The sequence below is a fragment of the Rhynchophorus ferrugineus genome, unplaced genomic scaffold (genome assembly GCF_030347505.1).
Source record: "Rhynchophorus ferrugineus isolate W39M unplaced genomic scaffold, kcgeb_rfMv2 rfM4, whole genome shotgun sequence".
NCBI lineage: Eukaryota > Metazoa > Arthropoda > Insecta > Coleoptera > Curculionidae > Rhynchophorus > Rhynchophorus ferrugineus.
This window is the reverse complement of record NW_027472583.1, coordinates 37,080,747-37,104,661: the sequence shown is the minus strand read 5'-3', so window position 1 is coordinate 37,104,661 and position 23,915 is coordinate 37,080,747. Positions and strand designations below refer to the sequence as shown.

Sequence of the window (23,915 nt, the reverse complement as noted above, 5' to 3'; positions counted from 1 at the left end):
TGGCTAATTGGAAGAAAATCACAATTATCGGTACATAATAAATTGCTATTATATAAGCAAATATTGAAACCTGTATGAACATACGGAGTTCAATTATGGGGTGTTCTGCAAAGAGTAACATAAATAAAATTTTTCAGAAAAAAGTCCTGGGAGGTATTGTGGGTGCTCCCAAATACTATAGGACTGATTACCTACATCGAGACCTTCAGATACCCACAGTCAGTCCAGAAATCAAGAGAATTGCAAGGGGGCATGAGGAAAGACTCCACTCTCATACGAATATTGAAATATTGCACTTTTGCATACCACCAGAACAGAACACAGACTCAAAAGAATCAAACCATCTGACCTTGTGTAGTGTTGTGTAGTGAGGTGCATATATTAAAAAATTCAGCAGTGACATGTATAAACATTATTTCACCAGAGACTGAGTTAGGGCCGATGTGTCCTCCTAGTTATATACCTAGATTTAAGTTAGCATAAAGACAAATTGTAGGTTAGACAGATTGTAGGAAACGACTAGTAACAATGTATTAATTAAATAAATAAAAAAAAATTCACGAATATTTGGGTATGAGAAAGCTCTGTGCAAAGTGGGTGCCACACGAACTCACTTTTGACCAAAAACAACGACGAGTTGATGATTCGGAGCAATGTTTCAAGATGATCAAGCGTAATAAACCCGAGTTTTTGCATCGATATGTGACAATGGATGAAACATGGTTCTATCGTTTCACTCCGAAGTCCGAAGAATCGAATGCCATTCGAGTAGACTGCAAAAGATGAATCCGCTCCAAAGCGTGGTAAAACGCAACAGTCGGCTGGCAAGGTTATGGCGTCTGTATTTTGGGATGCGCATGGAATAATTTTCATTGAAGACCCTTAAAAAGGAAGGACCATCAACCGCGATGATTACATAGTGTTATTGGACCGTTTGAAGGACTAAATCGTCGAAAACGGCCGCATTTTAAGAAAACGAAAGTGCTACTTTACCAAGATAATGCACCATGGCGACTATTTCCTGTTCTCATATCTTAAAAGAATGCTCGCTGGGAAGATATTTTCATCGAATGAAGAGATGATCGCCGAAACTGAGGCCTATTTTAAGTTGGAGGGTCGCTATAATCAGTGTATCTATCACTTTTGAACGGAATTATGTTAAATAAAAAAAAACTAATTTTGCCAAAAAAATGTGTTTTACTATGGTAGGCCGGGGAGTTTTCAATTGAGCTGTTAAAATAACTTGCTAAAACTGCTTAAATATAACACTTGGAAATGTAATCAATAATTAAGTATAGACTGTGAGGAAAAAATGATTCAAAGAAAAAAATGTGACAACGCCTATTATTTATATATTGAAAATAATATTCTATATATTGTACTTTAGGGGCTTATGGCTCAATGAATGAAATTGGATGAAATAAAACTCTGATGGTTACATGATATTACCGTTATTTATTGACGTTATAGAAAGGTGAAAATACAAAACGAAAAATAAATGACCAGCACGGTGTTAACTGAAGAGACGCGTGTGTAGTCGATAGTGGCATGTCTCAATTGAGCAATGGTCAGTGACTTCATGATTGAAAATACCCTTCGATAAATCCGAGATCAATGTCTCGGGGATGCCAGATTTTCGTTATCGTTTACTGGACATTGCTGTCAGTACTTTGCGCGTGTACAAAACAAACGACTTCAAAACTTAAACAGGATTAAGGAACGAAGGAAGCTTAAGGCCAACATTGTCCATAATGTTTAGCACATAGGGTATACAAACATGAATAATCCTGTAACACTTTGATTTTGATTTCCATTACCTGCAATTAATGTCTCTGGAACAGGTAGAAACTTTAATACTCCAGAATCCTCCAAAAAATCGTGATACTCCAAGTTATTCAAGATTATTTCTGCTGTTATAAGAGGGTTTGTTTTATTGTCTTTTATAAATTTGTTAATCTTTGTAGTTAATTCCTTGTGATGCTGTTTAATAACATCTGGTTTAACGTTTTCTAATAAGTTGGCTTTTGGAAACCAATAATATGAAATATTTCCATTATATAGACAGTTTTTATACTTTTAACTAGTAATTTGTACCCGATTCATGGAGGAACGTATTTTCTTTATCAGTCTTAGTGCAGGTTTAAGATGTTCTTTTCCTTTAATAAGTTTATTTTCTTGTCCTTGAACCGATCGCATCCACAGATGATATCTATTTGGGTATAGCGACTTAGGAACTAACAGAAATTCCTTTACTTTTGGGAAAAGACTAGAAGCGAATGGGTTGATTCTAAACTCTTCGGGCCATTGTGCATTACCCAGCTTAAAAGATGGTACTAAATTCACACGTATACATCCTTCATGCAGAAATAGAGTTATAGCTGGATCAGATTTTAAAATTTGTATTTTAGGATTTCCTGGAATTGTCGATTCCGACATTTTTACATTAACAGTTTCTTTAACTTCGTTGAGCGATTTTGTCACTAAGCTCTTCAGCCAATATAGAATCTTGTCCGTCTTCAAACAATCGTTCAAAATAAATTTATCTAATTCCTTACCTTAAGCCATTTTTAATTTTAAATTCGAGCCATCCCTTACGTGTTTTATTAGGCGTTATCTCAACGCAGCAACAGTTTTTTCGGCCAGACGTGTCACTGCTTCGAAAGTACCAAAACTAGATAGATATCAAATTCATCAGGCTTCTCTATTTTCAGTCCACTACAGTAACTATCACCGAATAAATACGTTCGTACTTTAGGGTAAATGATGTGGCTCGGTGAATGGAGGTAAAACGAAATGAAACTGTGGTGTTTACATTATGTGACCGTTATTTATTGGCTATATAAAAAATGTCAAAAACACAAATGATAAAACGGATGGCATCGGTGTTACCTGGATGGGGCTTGGGCAGTCGATGGCGTCACGTCTAAACCAAGCGATGGTCGAGTACTGAATGAATCGAAATACCCTTCAATAACATCCTAGATAAACGTCTCTAACGTATTTTATAGACCGTTCATTGTGTCTATTAACAGATTTAATATGACATTGAATTTGGCAGTATTTTCCGTTCTTTTACTTGAGTCGATTGATATGTATTTTCTATTAATTATCTTTAAAATTTCTTCTAACTGATTTCTTCTAATCAATATCCAGGAGTGACATGATGATATAATCTGAAACAAACACACCTTTTAGTTAATAGCCTATCGTTATTCATATCCGTTCTAAAATAAGTTTTAATTTTTTTATTCCTTTGACACATTTAGGAGGCTAAATATTATGCACATTTGATAGATCTTTACTACTAATAGATTTTTACATGATCTTTTATACTGGAAAGTGTGCCAAACAAAAATAAATAGGAAATATCGTATATTTCCTTTTTGACACAGTTAACTGAAATATTTGAATTCACTAAAATATAATTGAAATGAATTATATATTATAACGATGTGTAGGCGAACGTTTTCATTTTTAAGTTTTACTAATAATGCTAACATTCAAACCTAGTAGATGAGGCTGTTATATAGTGCTATTAATACTACGGGGGGTATTTTAAGAAATCCGTCTAATGACGAGAGAGGGGAGGAAGGCAAACAGTAAGGAAATGCAGAAATTTTTGTAAAATTGCACACAAGTGAAAATCCTATAATTATATATAAATAAGAGATAAGAGAAGTGGCGCCGAGAATAATAGAGACATGGAAGGAATACTTTCAGCAATTTTTTTGTACGCAGGAACCGACATCAATAAGAAAGTGGTACACAGCTGAATATTTACAATATAGTATGTGAAGAAGAACGAATCCCGCAGAATTGACAATTTTTTGTATTAATTACAAATTAATTCACAAATTAATTTATTACTACTGTTCTATTGTATTTGCATTAATATACAAGCAAGGCGTATACGGGATTAATACATCAGTATGTATTTCCCAAATTAGAATAACACCTACTTAAGCTAAACTTAAAAATACACTTATCTATTAAAATAGTTCATGTGGTTTGTTTCGCTTCAATTTTCTGATTTCTCGCCTGTTGTCCGGAAGCTGTATTGCTTCTACGTCGCTGTGATTTAGCAACTTTGTTTCATGTTTTAGGGCGCAATGTTGGATCACCTCGTATATCCACTTATAGCGATAAGCATTGGTAATTAATCGTAGAACTTTGTTTTGGGTATGTTGGATTACTAATTGGCTTGATGTTTTAGTGCAACCCCATATTTGCACCACATAGGTCCAAATAAGCTTTAGGATTGATTGATAAACCAATTTCTTTGATTTTAGATCAAGTTGAGAGTCTCTTTCGACTAACCAACCAGTACAGTTGCTTGACTTTGAGTCTAATTTGCTCTGCTTTTTGTCTCACATGATGTTTCCAGATCTTGTTGGCCGCTACTTAAACTTGTTCTATAGCCTTAGACAGAGATACATCTTTTGCCTTTATAACTGTGTCGTCAGCAAATGATCCAAGTACTGTGTTTTTTGTTGTTGGGAAATCAGCAGTATCGAGCAGATATAGAAATGGTCCCAAGACACTGCCTTATGGAACTCTAGCCGAAATAGGTTTAAGTGTTAGAATGCCAGAGTTGACAAATGACACACGTTGTTTTAGTACACTACAAGGGTGGCAAAGGGAATCCAATTATTATAGAGATATTCCTCTGCAATGCACCTCTATGATAACTTACGAACAGATAATAGATAATCGAAAATTAATAATAAATAAGGCACTGACAGAATCCAAAGTTGATTTCGAAAGGGAAGGAGCTTACAGCTTACCATATTATTCAGCATTAGACAATTAAGCGACCAAAGTACAATCTCTACTAAAAACAGATAGATCGAGTATCCATAGTTTTGGGAAATGCGTTTGATAAAGTAAGAAGAAACATGTTATGGATTATATTAGAACAAAGAGGACAAAATTATGATAAAAGCAAACACTCTCACAACTAAACAGAATAAAGAGAAGTCTAAGTCCAACATTGTTCATAACATTTATGATTGAAATAATAAAGAAGTTAGATCGATAATACAATATTTCACATAGAGCACAAAAATGCGAAATAAATAAAAATGTGGATGGATACCGAACTAAGAAACTCCTAAGCAGATCACGGTACCATGAGAATACGGAATGATATTGACTATAAACAAAACAAGAGTTTTGGTGATAAGAAATCTGCAAGAAATGAATATACAAATATAAAAAGTAATGATAAAACAAGTAAATTTGTTCAAATACCGGGAAAAGAAATTGAAAGTAATTAATGGCAAGAAAACGAAAGGCTACTAATTTATACTTTGCAATTAATAGTAAATTCATTAATAAGAAGGAATATCAAATAAAAGTAAAAAGGAAATATATAATTTATAAAACAATATGTTGACCAATAATAGTGAGGATAAAGTTATAAAGATGGATAGAATGAGAAACACTGGAATAAAAGATACCAAACATAATATACCGAAGGTATTTAGTGGTATAATATATGCTATATCGCATGATTGATACAGGTATGGATTGGATTATTCAAAAAATAAAAGTCGTAAATAAAGTCGTTTTAAAGTAAAATAGTCAAATAAAAATTTCTGTTTTTAAACACTAACACTCATAAATGGCACAGTTGATAAAATTTTGGAGACATCATAAGACTCTTATATTTTAAATTCAGAGTAGACTCAGAGACTTCAGAGAAATCAGAGTTACTTATCAAGAAAAGTAGACAAGTTGACGTTGGATTAGTAGGCATTCCGCACTTATTCCAAGCATTCCTCCTAAGTTACATTCATAGTTAAGTGGAGGTCGGGTAAAAGCATCGCAATTAAAGCTGTAAGATTACAAAAGGTCGATTAAAGGTGCTGAAAGACCCATGCTACACACTATTATCACCTATGTTTTGAAAAACTCCCATAGACTGTGGATTCCTGACATAAGCATCACAATTGAAGCTGTAGGTGCACCATATCCCGACTGATGCTGCTTTGAACTGACACAGCCTATTGGATTATGGACAGAAGCTGCAGTTCAGATTATAGTGCTACCAAAGGCGAATTGACCTAGCTCAATTTGTCAGTCGCAGACTATTGGAGTTTGTAGTCCTCAAAACTAGGGAAACCATTCCATTGTAGCGACCTTCAGATGTTTCGAATTTTCCCGCAATTCTCGGCAGCCCACAGATCTACTCGAGGCGTTGCATATACCTGAAGTTAGCACCCATGGTGAGGTAGCAACAAGTGGTACTGACAGAGGGTACGACGTGGCAACCTCGGGTGGTGAAGCTAGGGGATGACGCGACGCCTCGATGTTCTTTCCGTTCCCGACTCTGAGAGGGATCAGACGTGCCACTGTTCGTAACACCTGAAGGTAACCTTGCCACGTGCATTTCTTTCTTTTTATATTCTTATAGTGTGATCTTGTTTGGTGTTTAATATCTTGGTTATTGTTGAATATCTGTTCGTGTAAAAATAAATATTTCTTCTGCATATAATTAGATTCCATTTGTACCGAAATAAATCGCCGAATATATTGTCTTTGTCTAACCGCACCTGTACCCTAAACCATGTAGGGTATAACTTTTAAATTTGGATTAAGACAGTGCTTTTCAGAGGATCATCAAAGGCAAACTGGTAGACTATATATAAGTTTAAGTGTATAATATGTTTTTGTTATGTGTAATTATGTTTTAGTGTATAATATATATAAGTTTGACTATAATATATATAATAAACTATCTTAAATGGAAAACGACCATATACATCTTTTTTACCTAAGTTTATGTCTCAAATGTTGGCATAAGTTCCACAAGAAAAATATCGTACTTAGCTAACTTTATTTTAAATTAGCCAGCAAACAACGGTTTGTTCTATTTTTTATATATGGGTGTAGCGTGTGAGTTAATTATATGTATAGTTTTAGTAATACTGAATTGGCTTAGTCTAAGTTTCTTCTGGTGTCTTGCACAGCTACTTTCTTGAGGTCGGTTTTCGTCTGGTTGTTTTCTTTGTGATCGTTCCATTTCTTGTGCCAGTTTCATGCTTTTGAGCATAATGTTTCCGTCACGGCAACGCTTTAGGAACAGATTAGTTTTTTATCATTTTTATTTATCTAAAGGTCTACATAGGGCAACTGAACGGTATAATAAGTGTACGAAGGGAGGAAAAAAACAATTTCGCATATCTAAAAACTTCCCAAGAGCCTCAAATCACTCTACCATTACACCAATAATGCTACAAAGCCAGGAATATATTGTATTTGGTCGTTTATATTAATTCCCTTTTGCAATATATCACGTTTTATCAATAATTTATACGAACACTAAAAACAAGAAATAAGGGAGCTAGAACTGACAATATAGGAAATGTATTAATTCGTTGGACATCATTTCAATTATTCGTATATAATAAGTTGCTATTATTTTAGTTAGATAGTTATAAGAAACTAAATAAGAATAAATTCAAGGGGTTACCTGAGATAGATAGCTAGTTTTGAATTATAACTGCGGAGATGCATAAATCGAAAACTATACTTTGTATTCGGTGCGCATTGTCAGGATCATCGTTTCATCTCTTACAGCATTCTATCGTTTCAATACAATTACAATTCCTCGAATAATACTAATGTCCCTAGTTGCTAAACTTGTTCCATAGCCTTTTCTAGCTGATGTTACTTTGAGTTTGGTTAGCTTTGCCTTTCTATATGTCAGGGAAAAGAATAACTATATAAAATAGGAGTAATCGACTACAACTGTATATAGCGCGTTAAGGAAAAAAGGTATCAACAGCAACTCCACCAGATATATCGTATACTCATATAGTATATGTAGGTAAAAGTCAAATTCAAAATACACAAACAACACCATCACTTGCCAGTTTCGTTGGCACAGTGGTCAAGACGACAGCACGGTTCTTTTATTGTTGCGATAGTCGGGTTCGAATCCTTCTGGGGCATGGATGTATTTTATGTTTGTGATTGTAATTGTAAATGTCTTTATAGGCAACAGTGGAAAATCCGACAAAGAATAACCATCCCAGTTACGCCAGTAACCAAGCTAGGTAAGACCGGGTGTCTTCTGGGATGGTTTCTAAGTTGTTTTTATCCTTTCTTCCACTATGTTGGTGTTGCTAACAGCTTCAATAAGTGGTGTTGTCTCAATAAGTCTCATTGTTACTAGCAAGGGTCTATATGGACTGGACCTACTGTTTAACGTCGGCCCAGAACCACGGTCCTCGGCATTAAGCCTACCAATTGGCGAGTGAACTTTGGAGATCATTTAAAAAAAACATACGTTTTTACCCAGTCTGGTTACTGGCGTGATTGGGATCATTTTCCTTGTTGGATTTTGCACTCTTGCCTAAAGACAATCACAAATATAAATTTAGGACTATGCCTCAGCAGTATTATAATCCATGACTAACGCAACAGTAGGAGACTGTCCTGTCCTGTTTTTACCATTGCTGCTTTGTTATACAAAACGTCCATATGATGCATGAAGGTATAACCATAATCCTCCGTGAAGACATTAAGCGACTGGCGGCCGGTTACGAGCAATGGGGTAAATGACGGGAAGATGTATGCCATATCGATTGAATAATAGGCAAATGGAAAATCAAAAATTCCTTTGTAAAATGCTTCTTCAAAGGTATGATCGGGAGTTATTTCTGCCTCGATTAGTGAGGGACAATGAAAAGTGGATTTAACATGGAACGCTGAAATCACTTGGATTTGACCTATTATCGCGTGAACGCGTTTCGAGGTAGTTAGAAAATGGCTCAATTAATTATTTTGCTCAAAAGTTAAACAGTTTTTTTGTTGGAATGGCATCCATAAATTACCTGAAAGATGGCCAAGATCTTTGTTCGTTTTCTTGGAAGTGATGTAGTTTTTTTCCGAAAAAATATCGGTGATGACTTTCCGGTGCACCTGATATTGTTCATCTAAACGTAATATTAACGTACATCGTTTTCAAGTCTTTTTTGGTACGTTAGGCAATAGATTTATTACCGGGAAGATTACATTGGTAAACATTTAACGTGGGGTTAAGACTAATAACATTCAAAGGGTAGATAAGTAGAAGACCAAGAAGAAGAAGAATCACTTAAAGTAATGAAGACAAATAATTTACCACGCATCTTTACTGGCGAATCAACATATTGCCCATTAGAGAGAAACAAACTGATACTATAGAAAGATTTCGAGTAGAATTACGATTTGGTAAGTCATTATTAATATTGAGAATTTTCATAATAACAATAATTTTCACTTATTAACTTGCTGACCGCTATTTGGACAAAAACTAGACAGAATAATTTCTCTAAATAATTTCTCTTCTTGCCTTAAAAAACACAAATTGATATAGAAACAGCAGCAATAAGCACAATAGCAAATATAAATATATAGTCCCTTTCAAAACAGTACTGACACACGTGATCAATATGTATCTATCGAAAGTTGTAAATTCGTTTTACACTCAGACAATATTTTCCTTGTCAATTTATTCTATTTAAAAGGAGACAGAATTGAGAGAGAGAAGTTCGAACATGTAACCGAACGAGCCTGCAAAAGCTGTCCGTGTGTGAAACGTCTGTAAAATTCTTCATAATATTATAATTACGGGTTATAAACAGGCAAACATTGTTTTAACGCTTTAAATTTCAAATCACTGCGGTTTTTATTGAATATTAATACGAGGACGGTCACTAAAATATCTAAAAAAATAAAAAATAATATAACCTTAAATTCACCAAAACGAAAGGGTGTTTATTCGAAAACTCTGACTCTGTGTGATCAAGATCAGCTTGAGGTTAGCTGTATTAGAGATCACATATACGAAATGTATAAAAACGTATGGCGACCGCCACGACCCTTTAGGCCACCACGAATTTATCAACAAGTACAAAGGTTGGCAACGCCGGTGGATTGCAGTGGTACCATGCAGTTCCGGGCTATAAAAGACCATCACGACGACGTCTCGCTCTCTTTTCTTTTCTCCATCCCCTTGTAATAGTACCACTTCCACAACGCTACCGTACTTCCTCTACATAACCTAATATCCTTTCAATTCTCCCGTCGACCACATGTATCATTTAACATTGAAATAAACAGTATTTCTTCAACCAGTGTTTTCAGTTCTCGTGCAAATTCCTTCCAAAAATAGTAGTGAGCGTTCTTACAAATAATCGCAGCGGCAGCCACACATTTCGACCGACTGACCGACCCGACGAACATTCCTACAAACGAAACATAATTTAATACAATTATTTCAGAGAAAATTTTTAGTGTGGAAAGTATCCACAAAAAGCCAAGAGATATACAGCTATTTGAGGGATGTAGAACATCTCTTCATACACTATTGGGTAATATAGGATTTAAGTGATGTCAAGATAACCCACGAAGGGGTTTAATGGAACTTCCAGAGATTGCTTTTAAAATAATATAATTTTAAAAAACATATAACAAAATTAAGGAAAAACTATTATATCATTTTATATATTTAAATGAGACATGAATAATTCAGAATGGTACATTAGGTCGCTCATGGCAAGATGGTAATAAGTATAGTGTAAATTCAACAAAAGTTGATGGAAAAAGGTAAATGTTGGAATAACTATCGATTAGGTTTTCTTAGTCATAACATCTATTAATAACTCATTCCAGACATATAGTTCTTCATGCTGTAAACTTCAATGGTTTTATTTCTGGTGAAGAATTAATGTTTTTCTCCAAATTAGTGTTCCCAAGTCCAAGGGTGACTACCATGGAGAAATGAGCCATAACTTGTTTTTGCAGTAGTTTGAAAATCAGTTTTTAAAGAACTTGGAGGAAACATCAGTTATTGTTATGTACAATGCACCATATCTACCATATATATAGTACACTGGTGGAGAACATCCCAACAAATGCATTAGCAAAGGCTGCAATTAATGAATTAAAGTGCATAAAATAAGTTTCAAGGAAACCAATGCTAAAGAATGAACTATTTCAAATTGTTATTCGGTAAATATAAATGCATTATTTAATTGCATTTTATGTAATTTTATGTAGAACAGATTACTGAAAGTTAAGGCCAGAGAGTATTACGTCTTCCTCCCTATCACTGCAATAAGAATTATTACAATCGACATTCAGATCGAGGAGGATATTCAAACCAGAACTCTGGATTTATGAAAAGAGGCATTGTTAAAAATAACACTTTCGGTTTGGATGAGCTCGATCAGACACATTGAGGATGAAATTGACAAATGGTAGAATCTTGAGCAAGTTTTTAATAGATTGGAAATAAACAGCTTAGTTATTAACTTGATTAGTGTTTCTGAAAGCGACAGTGATTGAATAAACTTTATGAATGTTGGCTTATGATTGAATTCTGATAATTACCAAGACAGGATGATGAAAGAGGAAACAACTAAAAGTCAGTATACAATTAATGTACTTTAATTGTAGGAAGTTGTATTATAGAGTGTTAAAGCTTTATGAGCATGTGTGTTATTGTTCAGAATATACATGAATGTTTGGTTAAAATGTTCGAGCAGAGAAATAATACTAACTGTTTGGCAGATATGGCAAATGCCTTAAGGATAATGCAGTGATTAAATGTAGTTTTATCAATAAAGAAGTATACAGGTAGTAACAGGACAAACTAAGGAGAAATATGATAATATCATAATGACTTTACAAGGAAACATTGCATCAAAGGAAATAAGAACTAAGCTTAAAATATAAATATGCTATCTAATGAAAGTAAAATACATTACTCAGATATACAATAGTTAATTATGTGGATAAGGCCTTCGGGTGATACCACTACTACTTAAAAATATGTGCCTAGAACTCTACCTATACTAATGTGGAAAAAAGTTCAATGCATAGATATTAAAACAGCTCTAACCTATAAATTATTGTGGCTGTATAATTAATTGTAGTTTTAAGTTCTTCCATAATATATGCATTAGATGTGCTATAATGTCAAAATAAATTATAATACATAACATTTTTGTTTCATTATTTTATTTAGATTAGAATTTTGTTATATGTCAAAGTCAAAATGTACTAAAACTTGCTGCGACAACATTGCGACGTTTTGACCGGTCACGTGTGTCACTACTGTTTTGAATAGGCTATAGGAGGCAGCATGATACACAATTTCTGACAGTGAGATTCCAAGAAAAAACTGTACATCATGTACAGTTCAGCAAAAAATTGACCCAAGAATTGATCCAATGATAATGATAGTAATTGGGCTAGAAACAATAAAGAAAAGGCAGACACAGCAAATCTTTAATAACAATCGCAAATGTATTTAAGCCATTCCCGTCTTAGTGATTTAAATATGAATAAAATAAAATTACTAACTTCCTAAACTGCCAATTTCAAAAGGACCTGGCTCATGAAAAAGAGACTAAAATGAGGGGAGTTAAAATAATGAGAGTGATTCATTCTAAAAAAGATTCTGGATATGATTTAATATTACGTATGAATAAATTGACTAGCTTTTCAAATGTTGCTCAAATAATCATGATTGTCAAACCAAGAAAAAACCAGATGTTATCTCCTACCGGCCGGGTTTATTATCGATAATTCCCAAAGTTTCAAAGTTCAAGTTTCAAAATTATATGTAAAGGTTTAACAATATAATAGAAAAAGACTGACTAACTTGACTTTCTTAGTAAGCATGGTGCTATAAAAAATGGTAAAAAAGTAAATTTAGGTTTAAATGCCAAAATATATTTTTCATCAGCATTCCTGGACAGAGGATCGAGAATATAATATAAACACCATGCAATATAGTATATCTTCTTGAATGTTGGCAACACTGCGTGTTCCTTGTAAAATGGAAAGCGTAGGTATTGCTGAGTTTACATAGCGATCGGTGAAATTTGTTACCTCTCAGACTTTGAGAGACTAGTGTATTGCTACCAAAAAACTGCCATATTATAAGCCGATATATTATTAAAAGCTTGTAGCGACCTTGAGGCATGTACAATTTAACATTTTAGTACAGCGGCCTACAATATATCCAGAAAATATTATCCCAAGTATTGAGCGTATGCGTGGTACCAGCGGCGCTGACTAGTACACGATTACAAAGATTGCAACCACGAGACGTTGATTTCGGATTTTGTTGAAGGGTATTTTCGATCATTCAGTCACTGAGCATCATTCAGTTTAGAGGTCCATCGACTGTCCAAGTAAAACCAGGGCCTCACCCTTTTATCTTTCATCTATTTGTATATTCATGATATTTTAAAACATCACCCCATACACCGAGCCATATACACTATAGGCTATTATTAAAGTTAACTAAAAAAATACAATTTGTACATTTTATTTACCAAATATTATAAGGTAATTTGATACAATATCGGATGTACTTTTTCGTACCACAGAAACTTTAAAAGTTTAAGAAAAGTAAACATCCATCATTAAATGTATGTAATTTAGACTTTTTTCTGTTGTAGTTACTATCAAATATAGGCCACTTTATTTTAGTAATACTCACAATTTCCAACTGGCGATTGTACTATTATTGGGTACTCTTTAGAGTTATTACCTGTACTTGTTACTTTTCTTGCCACGTATTATACTGATAGTATTTTCACTTAATATTCTTCAACATTCGACCACATTTCATGATCAGTTTGTTCGGAATATTCGCTTACTTTAAAAATTTAGTTCGGTCTCAAACTTTATAGAGTCAAGACGTGTTTTCCCCTTCTCGAAATCAATGCTCTACCAGTTTTACAAATATATATGTGTATTTTATTACGGTCAACTTTTAGTTAAGGGTCTCAAAGATTTTAGTACGGGTTACGTTTGCGGTGGTTGAACCGAAATTGAACGTTCCAAGTTTTTCCCTTATAATAATCGGACGGTGAACTAAGCAGTTACTATTTAAAAGAAATTTCTCCGGAGAACTTAAGTGATATAACAATTATTTTTACTCTCACTCGTGCCTTCCTATTATGTCTTCAAGAATACAAAAACTACTGTTTCTTCTTTTGTTGTTGGAATATTAGCAGTATAGGGCAGATACAAGAGCGGTTTTAAGACACTACCCTTGGGAACTCCAGTAGAAACAGTTTAAGTATTGAGTGAATGATTCTTAATACATCTGTTTTTTTATTACGGTGAACTTTTAGTTAACGGTTTCAAAGAGTTCAGTACGGGTTACGGTGACACTGCGAAACAAGGAACGTTCTAAGTTTCGCCTTTATGATAATCGGACAGTGAAAACAAGAACCTTTGTGAAAACGCATTAGAAATATCATACAAAATCGATCCTTTTACATTTGTGGAACAAAACAATGAGTTAAAAGAAACAAAATCGGTTAAAGTTAAATCAATTATCAGATTAGTTAAAGTAAACACTTTTTGAACTGACTAACCAGCATCGAGGAGATACCAAGAAAAGGAGTAAACTATATACGACGAGGACAAACTAGAACAAGAAGAACGAACACCCAAAATGGAGAGAGTGAGATAAGAGGATAGATAAGAAGAGGGCATAACCGATAGTAAGAAAACATCAAAGAAACGCTTTATTTAAAGTCCTATTAACATTTTTAATATATCCAGAACACAGTTAAAAGGAGTAGCCACTAACCAAGTATAGTTCAAAGTTCTGTCAAATAATGATATTGACGTTACTGTTACTACACCCTAGTGAACGTGTTCGATTCGAAACAGCGAAATTATAAAATAAAATATTATCAACAAGACGATATTAAAAAAGAAGGAATATACTATACGGCCTACCAAGAGACAAAATAGCACAGCAACAATACAGAGATTTATTTTCAAAGTTAGGTCCAATTAGGTAAACATACAGCTTGGGGTTCATGGTTAATAACATCCGCAAAAGGAGAGTAATTACTCACAGCAATTAATATTAAAAATTGTTATAATCATTCAGGACACGAACCCACTTATTGGCCCGCCGACAGTAATGAGTCCAGTCCCACAGGATTTTTATATTTTATTTGCACTCTCACTTTCTTTAACAGCTTTAAAGTAAGTTTTAGTTTTTCTTTCCCTTTAATAAGTTCGTTTTCCTGTTCCTGAAACGACGCCCTCCACATATCATATTCATGGTGCCTTTGGGACTAATAGAAATTCCGTTAGTCTCTGGAATGGGTTGCTTCTAAACTTCTTCGACTACTCTGCTTTATTTTTTGGAAAAAACATTTAGAGTCCCGCACGAAAGGCCATTCACTCAACACAGCTCTATTTCGGCTGGTGTTCTCTAGATTAGAGGGATCACCCCTGTATCTATTTTATACTGCTAATATCTCAACAACAAAATAAACAGTATTTGGAACATTTGCTAATGGCACAGTTATAATGGCAAAATATATATCTCTACCTAAGACTGTAGAAAAGTACAAGTAGCAGTCAACCAGATCTACAAAGGGACTAGAGACTGGAAAATCAGCCAGTAATAACATCAAATACGTTCATGTTTAATTACGGTTTAGTTTAGGTTAGGTTTAGTTACGGTGAAATGACTGACAAATCTAATTTTTTTTCGCCACAGTTTTTTCGTCCGCAGGTGTCACACTGATTCGGAAATACCAAGACTAGATCGATATCAAATTCATCAGGCTTCTCTAGTTTCAACCCATTATAGTAACTAACACCAAAAAAATATACAAACGTTTGTATAATTTTTTAAAAAGTGGATCGAGACTCTTCATTGTGTTTATTAACAGATTTAATATGCTTATTTGTCTCTTATATCTTGTATCGATTGATATTTATTTTCTATTAATTACGTTCAAAATTTCCTCTAATTCGGGGGTATAAATGTCCTGTAGTGACATGGTGATATAATCTGAAACAAACATAATTCTAAATATTAACTCTCTATTTGTACTGGATTCATTGGGGAGGGCATTTTCTTTAATCAAAATCCTCCGATTCTGGTGTCAGTAATCAATGTTATGTGGCACAATGAAGAGATATCGATATCGATAAAAATAAGTACCAATTTTGTTGTTCGCCGATATAAGTTTTGCGATGGGTATGATTAAAAAACAGACTTCTTACAGTTTAAAATTTTAATTTACTAAAAATTGAATAAGAGACAAAATGTAAGAAAATATTCATTCATTCATTCGCTAACCGAGGCTGGCGTGGTATCGGGACCGGGCGATGGGAATGCTGAGATGTACACTTTTGGATATAAAAGGTTGACGCCTTGACCAGAAATGACATAATTTCTAAGAGTCTCTGGAAAAGTATGTTTTTGACGTAATTGATAACCGAATGTTATTGTAATCACGGTTGTAATACCTTGTATAGTATATTATCAAGATAGTGACCAATATAATGTTTTGCTGAATATTCGTATTTAATTTACCAAGAAATAAAAGTATTTCTTACAAAAGGTATGTGTCGCGTGCGAAACGGTAGGGATGCAGAAGATATATCGATATTTTTGGTCGATATATCGATATTTTTTCAGAATAAATTAAAACAATTTTTAATAAACCTATTTATTTATTTTTTAAATATCGATATATCGATATTTTTTCGGTGGCTAACACCGCTACGGGACGGTACAATCAATTCGGAACTAATCTATTTCTTTTACAAATTTCACACGCAGCCAAAAGTGAGATGTCAACAGTATGTGATATATGGGCGATGGTCGACGCCGGCCGATGCGTGGGCTTGCGCTAGTATCTGGCATGACCTAACATATTGTTAGAATCGATTTTGTATCATCGATTTGGTGAAGGTGTTTGGGCAATTAAAACACTGGATTCAACTGAGTCGCTCTCTATTTATTTCGACAAGCATCTCGGTCAAAGCCCCAACACAGAATGAATCAAGATGGCGGGGTCTTCATCCTGGAAACTACTTTAATATCGACTTATGCAACCATATATATACATGAGGACGTTGCATGTAGGCGCATCCACCTAATTATTTATATATCCAACATTATATAGAATCCCTTTTTTATTCGATTTATCGAGCGGCGGATATCCCTAGTAAGGAATAAGTAAGTTGTCATAAAATAAGTTGTTAGTTAGTAATCAATGACTAATACCAATATCTTAATAAAGGAGAAAAATTGTAATTGGTTCTTTAGGGTAAATGATGTGGCTCGGTGAATGGAGGTAAAACGAAATGAAACAGTGGTGTTTACATTATGTGACCGATATTTATTGGCTATATAAAAAAATGTGAAAAATACTATTAGATAAAACGGATGGCAGCGGTGTTACCTGGAGACGAGGCTTGGGCAGTCGATGGTGGCACATCTAAACCAAACGATGGTTGAGCATTGAATGAATCGAAATACCCTTCAATAACATCCCCGATAAACGTCTCGGGGTTGCCGCCAGCTATTCGTTATCGGGTCATAGTTGGCGCTGCTGGCACCCCGCCCGTGTTCAACATCTGGGATTATGTTTCTGGGTATTTTGTAGACCGTTATTCCACGATGTAAAATTCGACATGCCTCAAGGTCGCTACAGTTCAATATAAAGTGCCTCAAAATATAGGTGATAATATAGGTAAAAAAATGCGGGAGACATATGATTATATATTGAAAACAGTATGTTATACATTATAGTATTTAAATTCTTTATTTACTTCTTGGACGCCTAGTAGTAGCTGCATATGCAATTCCTCCAATAACACCAATACCCAAAGCTGTTAAACCTGTCAATAACCCTGGCTGCTGTCATCTTCCTGTAATTCTGAATACCCGGACACATTAGTGTTTAACGATTGTGTATTTTGAACATGATCGTAATTTGATTGATTAGAATGCTTTGATTTATTATAGTCTTCTTCGAAAGCTTTATATTCTGAATTATTCAAGATTATTTTTGCTATTATAAGAGGATTACATTTGTATTCTCTCTTAAATTTATTAATCTTTTTTGACAGTTGTTTATAATACTGTTCAATAACATGAGGTTCAACATTTTTCAACAAGTTGCCTTTTGAAAACCAATAATAAGGTATTTTTTTGTTTTCTAGAGAGTCTTGATATTTATCAAGGCATAATAGAAAGGCTTGAGTGAGCGCAGAACTACTTTTTATATCATTTAAGTTCTCCATAACAATTGTTTTTAAATAGTAACTGCTGATTTTCACTTGATTCATCGAAGAGCGCATTTTCTTTAACAGTTTTAGAGCAGGTTTTAGTTTTTCTTTTCCTTTAATGATTTCGTTTTCCTGTTCCTGAAACGATGCCCTCCACAGACCATATATGTCGGGGCTTGGAGCTTTAGGAACTAATAGAAATTCAGTTAGTTTCTGGAGCGGGCTGGAAATGAATGGGTTGCTTCTAAAGTTCTTCGGCCATTCTGCATTACCGAACTGAAAAGAGGGAACTAGGTCCACATGTATTTTGTTGTGAGGTAGAATAAGAGTTACAGCTGGACGACTCTGTTCTAATTCTAAGATTTTTACATTATCCATTTCTGGAATTCTTTTGAGTGACTTTCTTACTAATTTTTCCCACCAACTTACAATCTTGTTCAGCTGCAAACAATCGTTAAAAATAAATTCATCTAATTCCGTACAAAAGCCTTCTTTAATTTTAAACTTGAGCCATCCCATATGTGATTCATCAGACGTTATCTCAACGCAGCCACAGCTTTTCCGTCCGCAGGTGTTACACTGTTTCGGAAGTACCAAAACTAGATCGATATCAAATTCATCAGGCTTCCCTACTTTCGAGCCATTATAATAACTACCGCCGAAATAATTACGTTCGTACAATTTTTTAAAAAGTGGATCGAGACTCTTCATTTTGTCTGTTAACAGATTTAATAGGAAATTCAATTTATCAGTATTTTCAGTTTTTTTACATGAATCGATTGATATGTATTTTCTATTAATTGTGTTCAAAATTTCTTCTAATTCGGGAGTATCAATATCTCGGAGAGACATGGTATGGTAATATAATCTGAAACAAATATATTTTTGTATTAATGGTATGCAACAACTTTTTAATTTTTCAATTACTTTAACGAATTATGAAGCTCGATATTCGATATACTTAATAAAGTATTAAACGTCATTAAAATGCCACAAAATTTTTATTTTTTGTATACATTTAAGTGTGTGCAATTCCTCTTATACTAGGATATCTTGAAAATTAAGACACATATAACAAACGCCGTCATATTTTTATAGCAATTTTGCGGAAATGCAAAAACTCTGTTACTTCTATATACTTTATACCATATGTCCATATCAAAAACTAAATCGGTCTTGGTCGGAATACTTTAAGAATACTTTTCGTGTTCTTTTATTTCTGAATATTTGAATTTCGCATCCAGTTTATTTCCAGTTCTCTTCATCGCGGAGTGCAGACGTACCATGCAGAACGCTCTCTAGTAACAAACATCTGAGTTATTATTAGTGTCATAAAAATCAGTCTCAAACGATCAACTGCCAATAACTAAAACCCCTCAAATGTAAGAATGGTATATTGTTACAAACATAAGAATGCTTGAGGAGTCCAGAAAAATAAGTGGTCCGAAAGCAGAGGAAAATCAGCGACTATTGGCTTCAAAAACCCATCCAAATATACAACAGTTTCAGTGCCCTGACAGAAGAGACAGAAGAAAACCAGAAAAATACAGAAAACCAGCTAAAAAAAATCCCAGACCACCCCAGTAACAACCCCAGACTCAAACACAGTCAAAACAGCCCTAGATAAACAAGACCACTATGTTGAAAATATCCACAATATTAAACATCCTGCTACAAAAGAGCCATTGTCATTGTTTTATGTTGACTTAAATTCCAAAGAAAATAATACAAATGTCTACGAGATTAAATATTTGGACCACAATGTTATTAAATGTGAACCGCCCTTCACAAAAAGAATCATCCCACAATGCGCCAGATGCTAAGCCTATGGGCATACCAAACCATACTGTCGCAAGTTATATCGATGTGTGAAATCCACAAGATACGTCAACTGTAACCATAAGGAGCAACAAAATCTTTGTCCGACACTGAAAGAAAAGAAAAACTTACAGCCACCATACATATATATCATACGCACACAATATATCCGTGAAAACATAAAACGTTATGAAAGAGAAAAATTCGGCGAATACTATTTACAAGCCACCTATAATGTAACTATCCAAATAGTACACGGGCCATTAACAATGACTGCTATATATATATATATATATATATATATATATATATATATATATATATATATATATATATATATATATATATATATATATATATTGTTCACCTAAACAAAACAAGCCAGACAAGTAACATGGTTTCTTTAACACGCTGGATAGATTGATAACAACAAAAGGTAGAGAATTAGTTAAAGCAATGAAGGTTGAAGAATTGAATTTGAATATCGAAAGAAAGAATTGGTCAAAGCAAATTAATCAACAGCATATCTCTACTGGTGAGCCAACATATTATACCATAAAATTTTGTGTAACAAAACAAAACATAACAAAAACAACGTAACAAAAATATTGACACCAAAAGGTACAAAGCTAAACCATGCTTTGATCGATCATTTGATCACTCAGCAGTTATTATAAGAGACAACTCAAATATTGTCCACAAAATATAACCACCTTCGTTATGCATAGAACTAACTAACTAAAACAAACTGCCCATTATTTAGAGAGAAACTAGACAGTTTATTATCTCTAAATTTACCTCTCACAACTGAAAGAGAAACAGCAGCAATAAGTATAACAAAAATATACAAGTGTGGAGTGGAGAAATATACAATCTGCCATATGAGATATTTACTGTTAAGGATGTAAAACAAACGATAATGCTCTCAATGCTAAAAAAGCTCCTTGCTTTGACTTAATTACCGGAAGTATCCCAAAAGAGCTCTCAGAAAACTGTATCAAGTTAATAATGTTTTATTTAATGCCATGTCAATGTGCCATCATGTATGACATTTGGTATTAATCTACAAAATGAGCAAATTGCTGCCGCTATTACTGTCATATGTTGGAATCATATGTTTCGAAAGAAAATTTAAAGAGTCTCACACGAAGAGGCATTCTCAACATTTGGAACTAGATTGTCTTGGGACTATTCCTACATCTGCTTTATACTACTGATATTCCAACAACAAAATAAACAGTCGGATCATTTGCCAACGACACACAACAACAAAATATATATCTCTGCTTAAGCCTGTAGAAAAAGTACCATTAGCAGTTAACAAGATCTACAAAGGACTAGAGACTGGAAAATATAGCTTAATAGCACCAGGTCTCTGTCCATGTTAATTTTGTTAATTTTACAGCAAAATGACAAAAATCTAATTATTTCACTTGGCGGATGCCCGATTCCTAAAGCAGAATCAGCTAAATACCTCGGTATGCATCTCGATGGTAGGTGACATTGGAAGTATCATATAAGACAAAATGCAGAGCAGATTAGACTCAAAGTCAAGCAACAATAGCAACGATATTAGTCGCAAAATACTCCCAACTTGACCTATAATTAAAGAATAGTCGCGGGTTTGAATCCTGCTGGGGCATGGCCGTAAATTTATGTTTGTGATTGTTTAATATTTGTGATTGTCAGAGTGTAAAAACTAATAAGGAAAATGATCCCAGTCATGCCAGTGTCAGACAAGAGGGTCACTGGCCAGTCGGTAGGCTTGGTACCTAGTAAATAGTAATTTTTATTTCAATCAAATGCACACTTCGGCTATTTTTTTATTTGTGATTGTAGACGAAAGTGTACGAATGCCTCCCCGTACCAAGTTTGAGAGAGGAAAGGACGGATATAATTCATTCTCTGTGCTGTACAAATCAGTCAATTTTAAACTGGCAAACTGACAATTTTTAAAGTGGCAGTATGAAAAAAGGAATGGAATAATGGTACCTAATATATTTAGTTGTATTTTGAAATTCGTAAAGTAGCAATGATAATATAATAGAAGTAATTGGTTTATTTCTATTTTATTCCAACAGGTGCGTACTTTTTTTTCAGTCGTGCCGTAAGTAAGACAGAGTAGATGTATTTGGCTTGATTGTAAATATTAACGGAGTAAAGAGGCCACTAAATATTTCTACCGTATCTTCTCAATCAATCTTCATCAATTATTTAACCATCGCACCCTTTTTTTTATTTGTCGTTAATAAGGAAAATATTCCTAAAATATTTATTATTAAGAATAGTATTATTCGTTGAATTTTTAATAAAAGAAGTTTTAACATTCAAAAGATTTGAACAAACATAAATAGACTTAAAAAATTGAAAAAGTCAATTAAAAAAAGATGTCAATTACCAAGATAACATAAATGTAGTCAAAATTATTTTCCTATTTATCCATTAAAATGTTGTTATATTAATGCGCAATATACTGTTATAATACATAAAACCATATACATTATATATAAATCTATGGCATAAATTCGGTACATTATTTTCAAGGGCGCGGCTAGGACGGATAATCCAGAACGTTAAAAATTACTAGAATGAAACTAGGAGGTCTGAAAATCAACACAGGTCAAATCAGTCAAATTGAAAATAGCGACTGAAAGTGGTTGACCGAAACAGTCGATTGTAAAACTAGTCAAATCAATCAATCAATTAAATAAAAAGTAGTGAATTACTAAACAGTTGATAGTCGTTTTCAGTCAGTAGTTTCCAACGCTAGTTTTTATCTATTACAAAACCCCTATATGGACCATTCACTCATACCACTCAATTCACAGTCCTTAGGCAGTGTCGTCGCGGTATAACATGAAGACGGAAATAAATATTAAGAATAAATAATAATAAAATAATATAATAAATAATCACCCACTTAAAATAATTTCTTCTTGCAAAACACATTCGTCTATCGCCATCCCCGCAAAACGCCTATCCATTTCCCTATCATACGTATTTTTCAATGCCAATGGGATACGGAAAGAAACTTGATACGAATGATCTATAGTATTTTAATTCTTCATATGTTCATATCAATTTACTCAAAGAAACCATAAACCGTTATTATTGCTTATTTTTGAATTCTGATATAAACTCTCTTTTCGTGGAACTTAAAAGGAATTACGAATGTTTAACGGTAATAGGTAAAATTAATACAAAGATAATAATTTTTATGAGATCAAAGAGTTGGAATGAAAAAGTGGGACTAAAATTGCAAAGTCTCATAGTTATTTATAAATAACTCTCCTCTTTTTCAGGACCTGACAGTTACAGACGATACAGTTTTAGAAGAACACAATGAAGACCCTGCTCTTGTGCAAATGCGACTTATTGGTGATGGAGGTAAGTAAAATGTAATTTAAGAGAACCTCATTAGTGAAGATTAGGAAAAACAACCACTGATAATACTTTTTTCCAGTTGTGGAATCCATTATGCGAGGTGAAAACGTTGGTATAACACCACGAAGATCTAGATCTTCAGCATTGCTTAATCAACAGAACCACAGTCACACCCTACCGGTAAGTAATATATACATCATATGTTTTCACAGTTTTCTGAAGCATAAAGTTTATCAATAATTAGAGCCTAGTGCCTGCTCTAGAGTGCGATAGTTCTAGTACTTCGAATCTGTGTTGTGTGGAAGAGTGTTCTGTTTGGAAAGCCAAAAGCTACCCCTTTTGAACTTATTTTCTCATTCCCTCTATAGGGCATTACTGTAAGCTCTTTCAAATCCTATGATTACGGGAAATTCTACATGTCTCTTTTCGAAGTTGCGTCTGAAATGACGTCATTAGTTTAAGATTCGATAATGAGCAAAAATATGAGGACCATATTTAGAGAGGCAGATTACAATGTCCTGTACATGTCTGTTGAATGAAACCTGAACGAATTCCTCATATGCTCGTATTGCGAAATCATAATTTTGGGAATAATTCCGAAAAAAACTCGAATCATAACTCATTGTTCGAGGCCAGAACAGTTAAGA

General features: G+C 33.9%; 2 protein-coding genes across 3 annotated transcripts in view; one reads left to right on the top strand and one right to left on the bottom strand.

Moving 5' to 3' along the window:
- The window catches only part of LOC143195027 (putative JmjC domain-containing histone demethylation protein 2C), a 549,561-nt gene that overhangs the window by 180,472 nt on the left and 345,174 nt on the right, over positions 1-23,915 (top strand). For both annotated transcript variants that reach the window (XM_076401869.1, XM_076401868.1), the window contains exons 5-6: positions 23,187-23,271; positions 23,348-23,448. In XM_076401869.1, the coding sequence (XP_076257984.1) occupies positions 23,187-23,271; positions 23,348-23,448 (186 nt within the window). The remainder of the gene's footprint in view (positions 1-23,186; positions 23,272-23,347; positions 23,449-23,915) is intronic.
- LOC143195043 (cyclic GMP-AMP synthase-like receptor) lies at positions 17,568-18,928 on the bottom strand. Its single transcript, XM_076401893.1, has one exon. It carries the CDS (start codon positions 18,916-18,918, stop codon positions 17,680-17,682), a length of 1,239 nt encoding a protein of 412 aa, XP_076258008.1. The 5' UTR covers positions 18,919-18,928; the 3' UTR covers positions 17,568-17,679.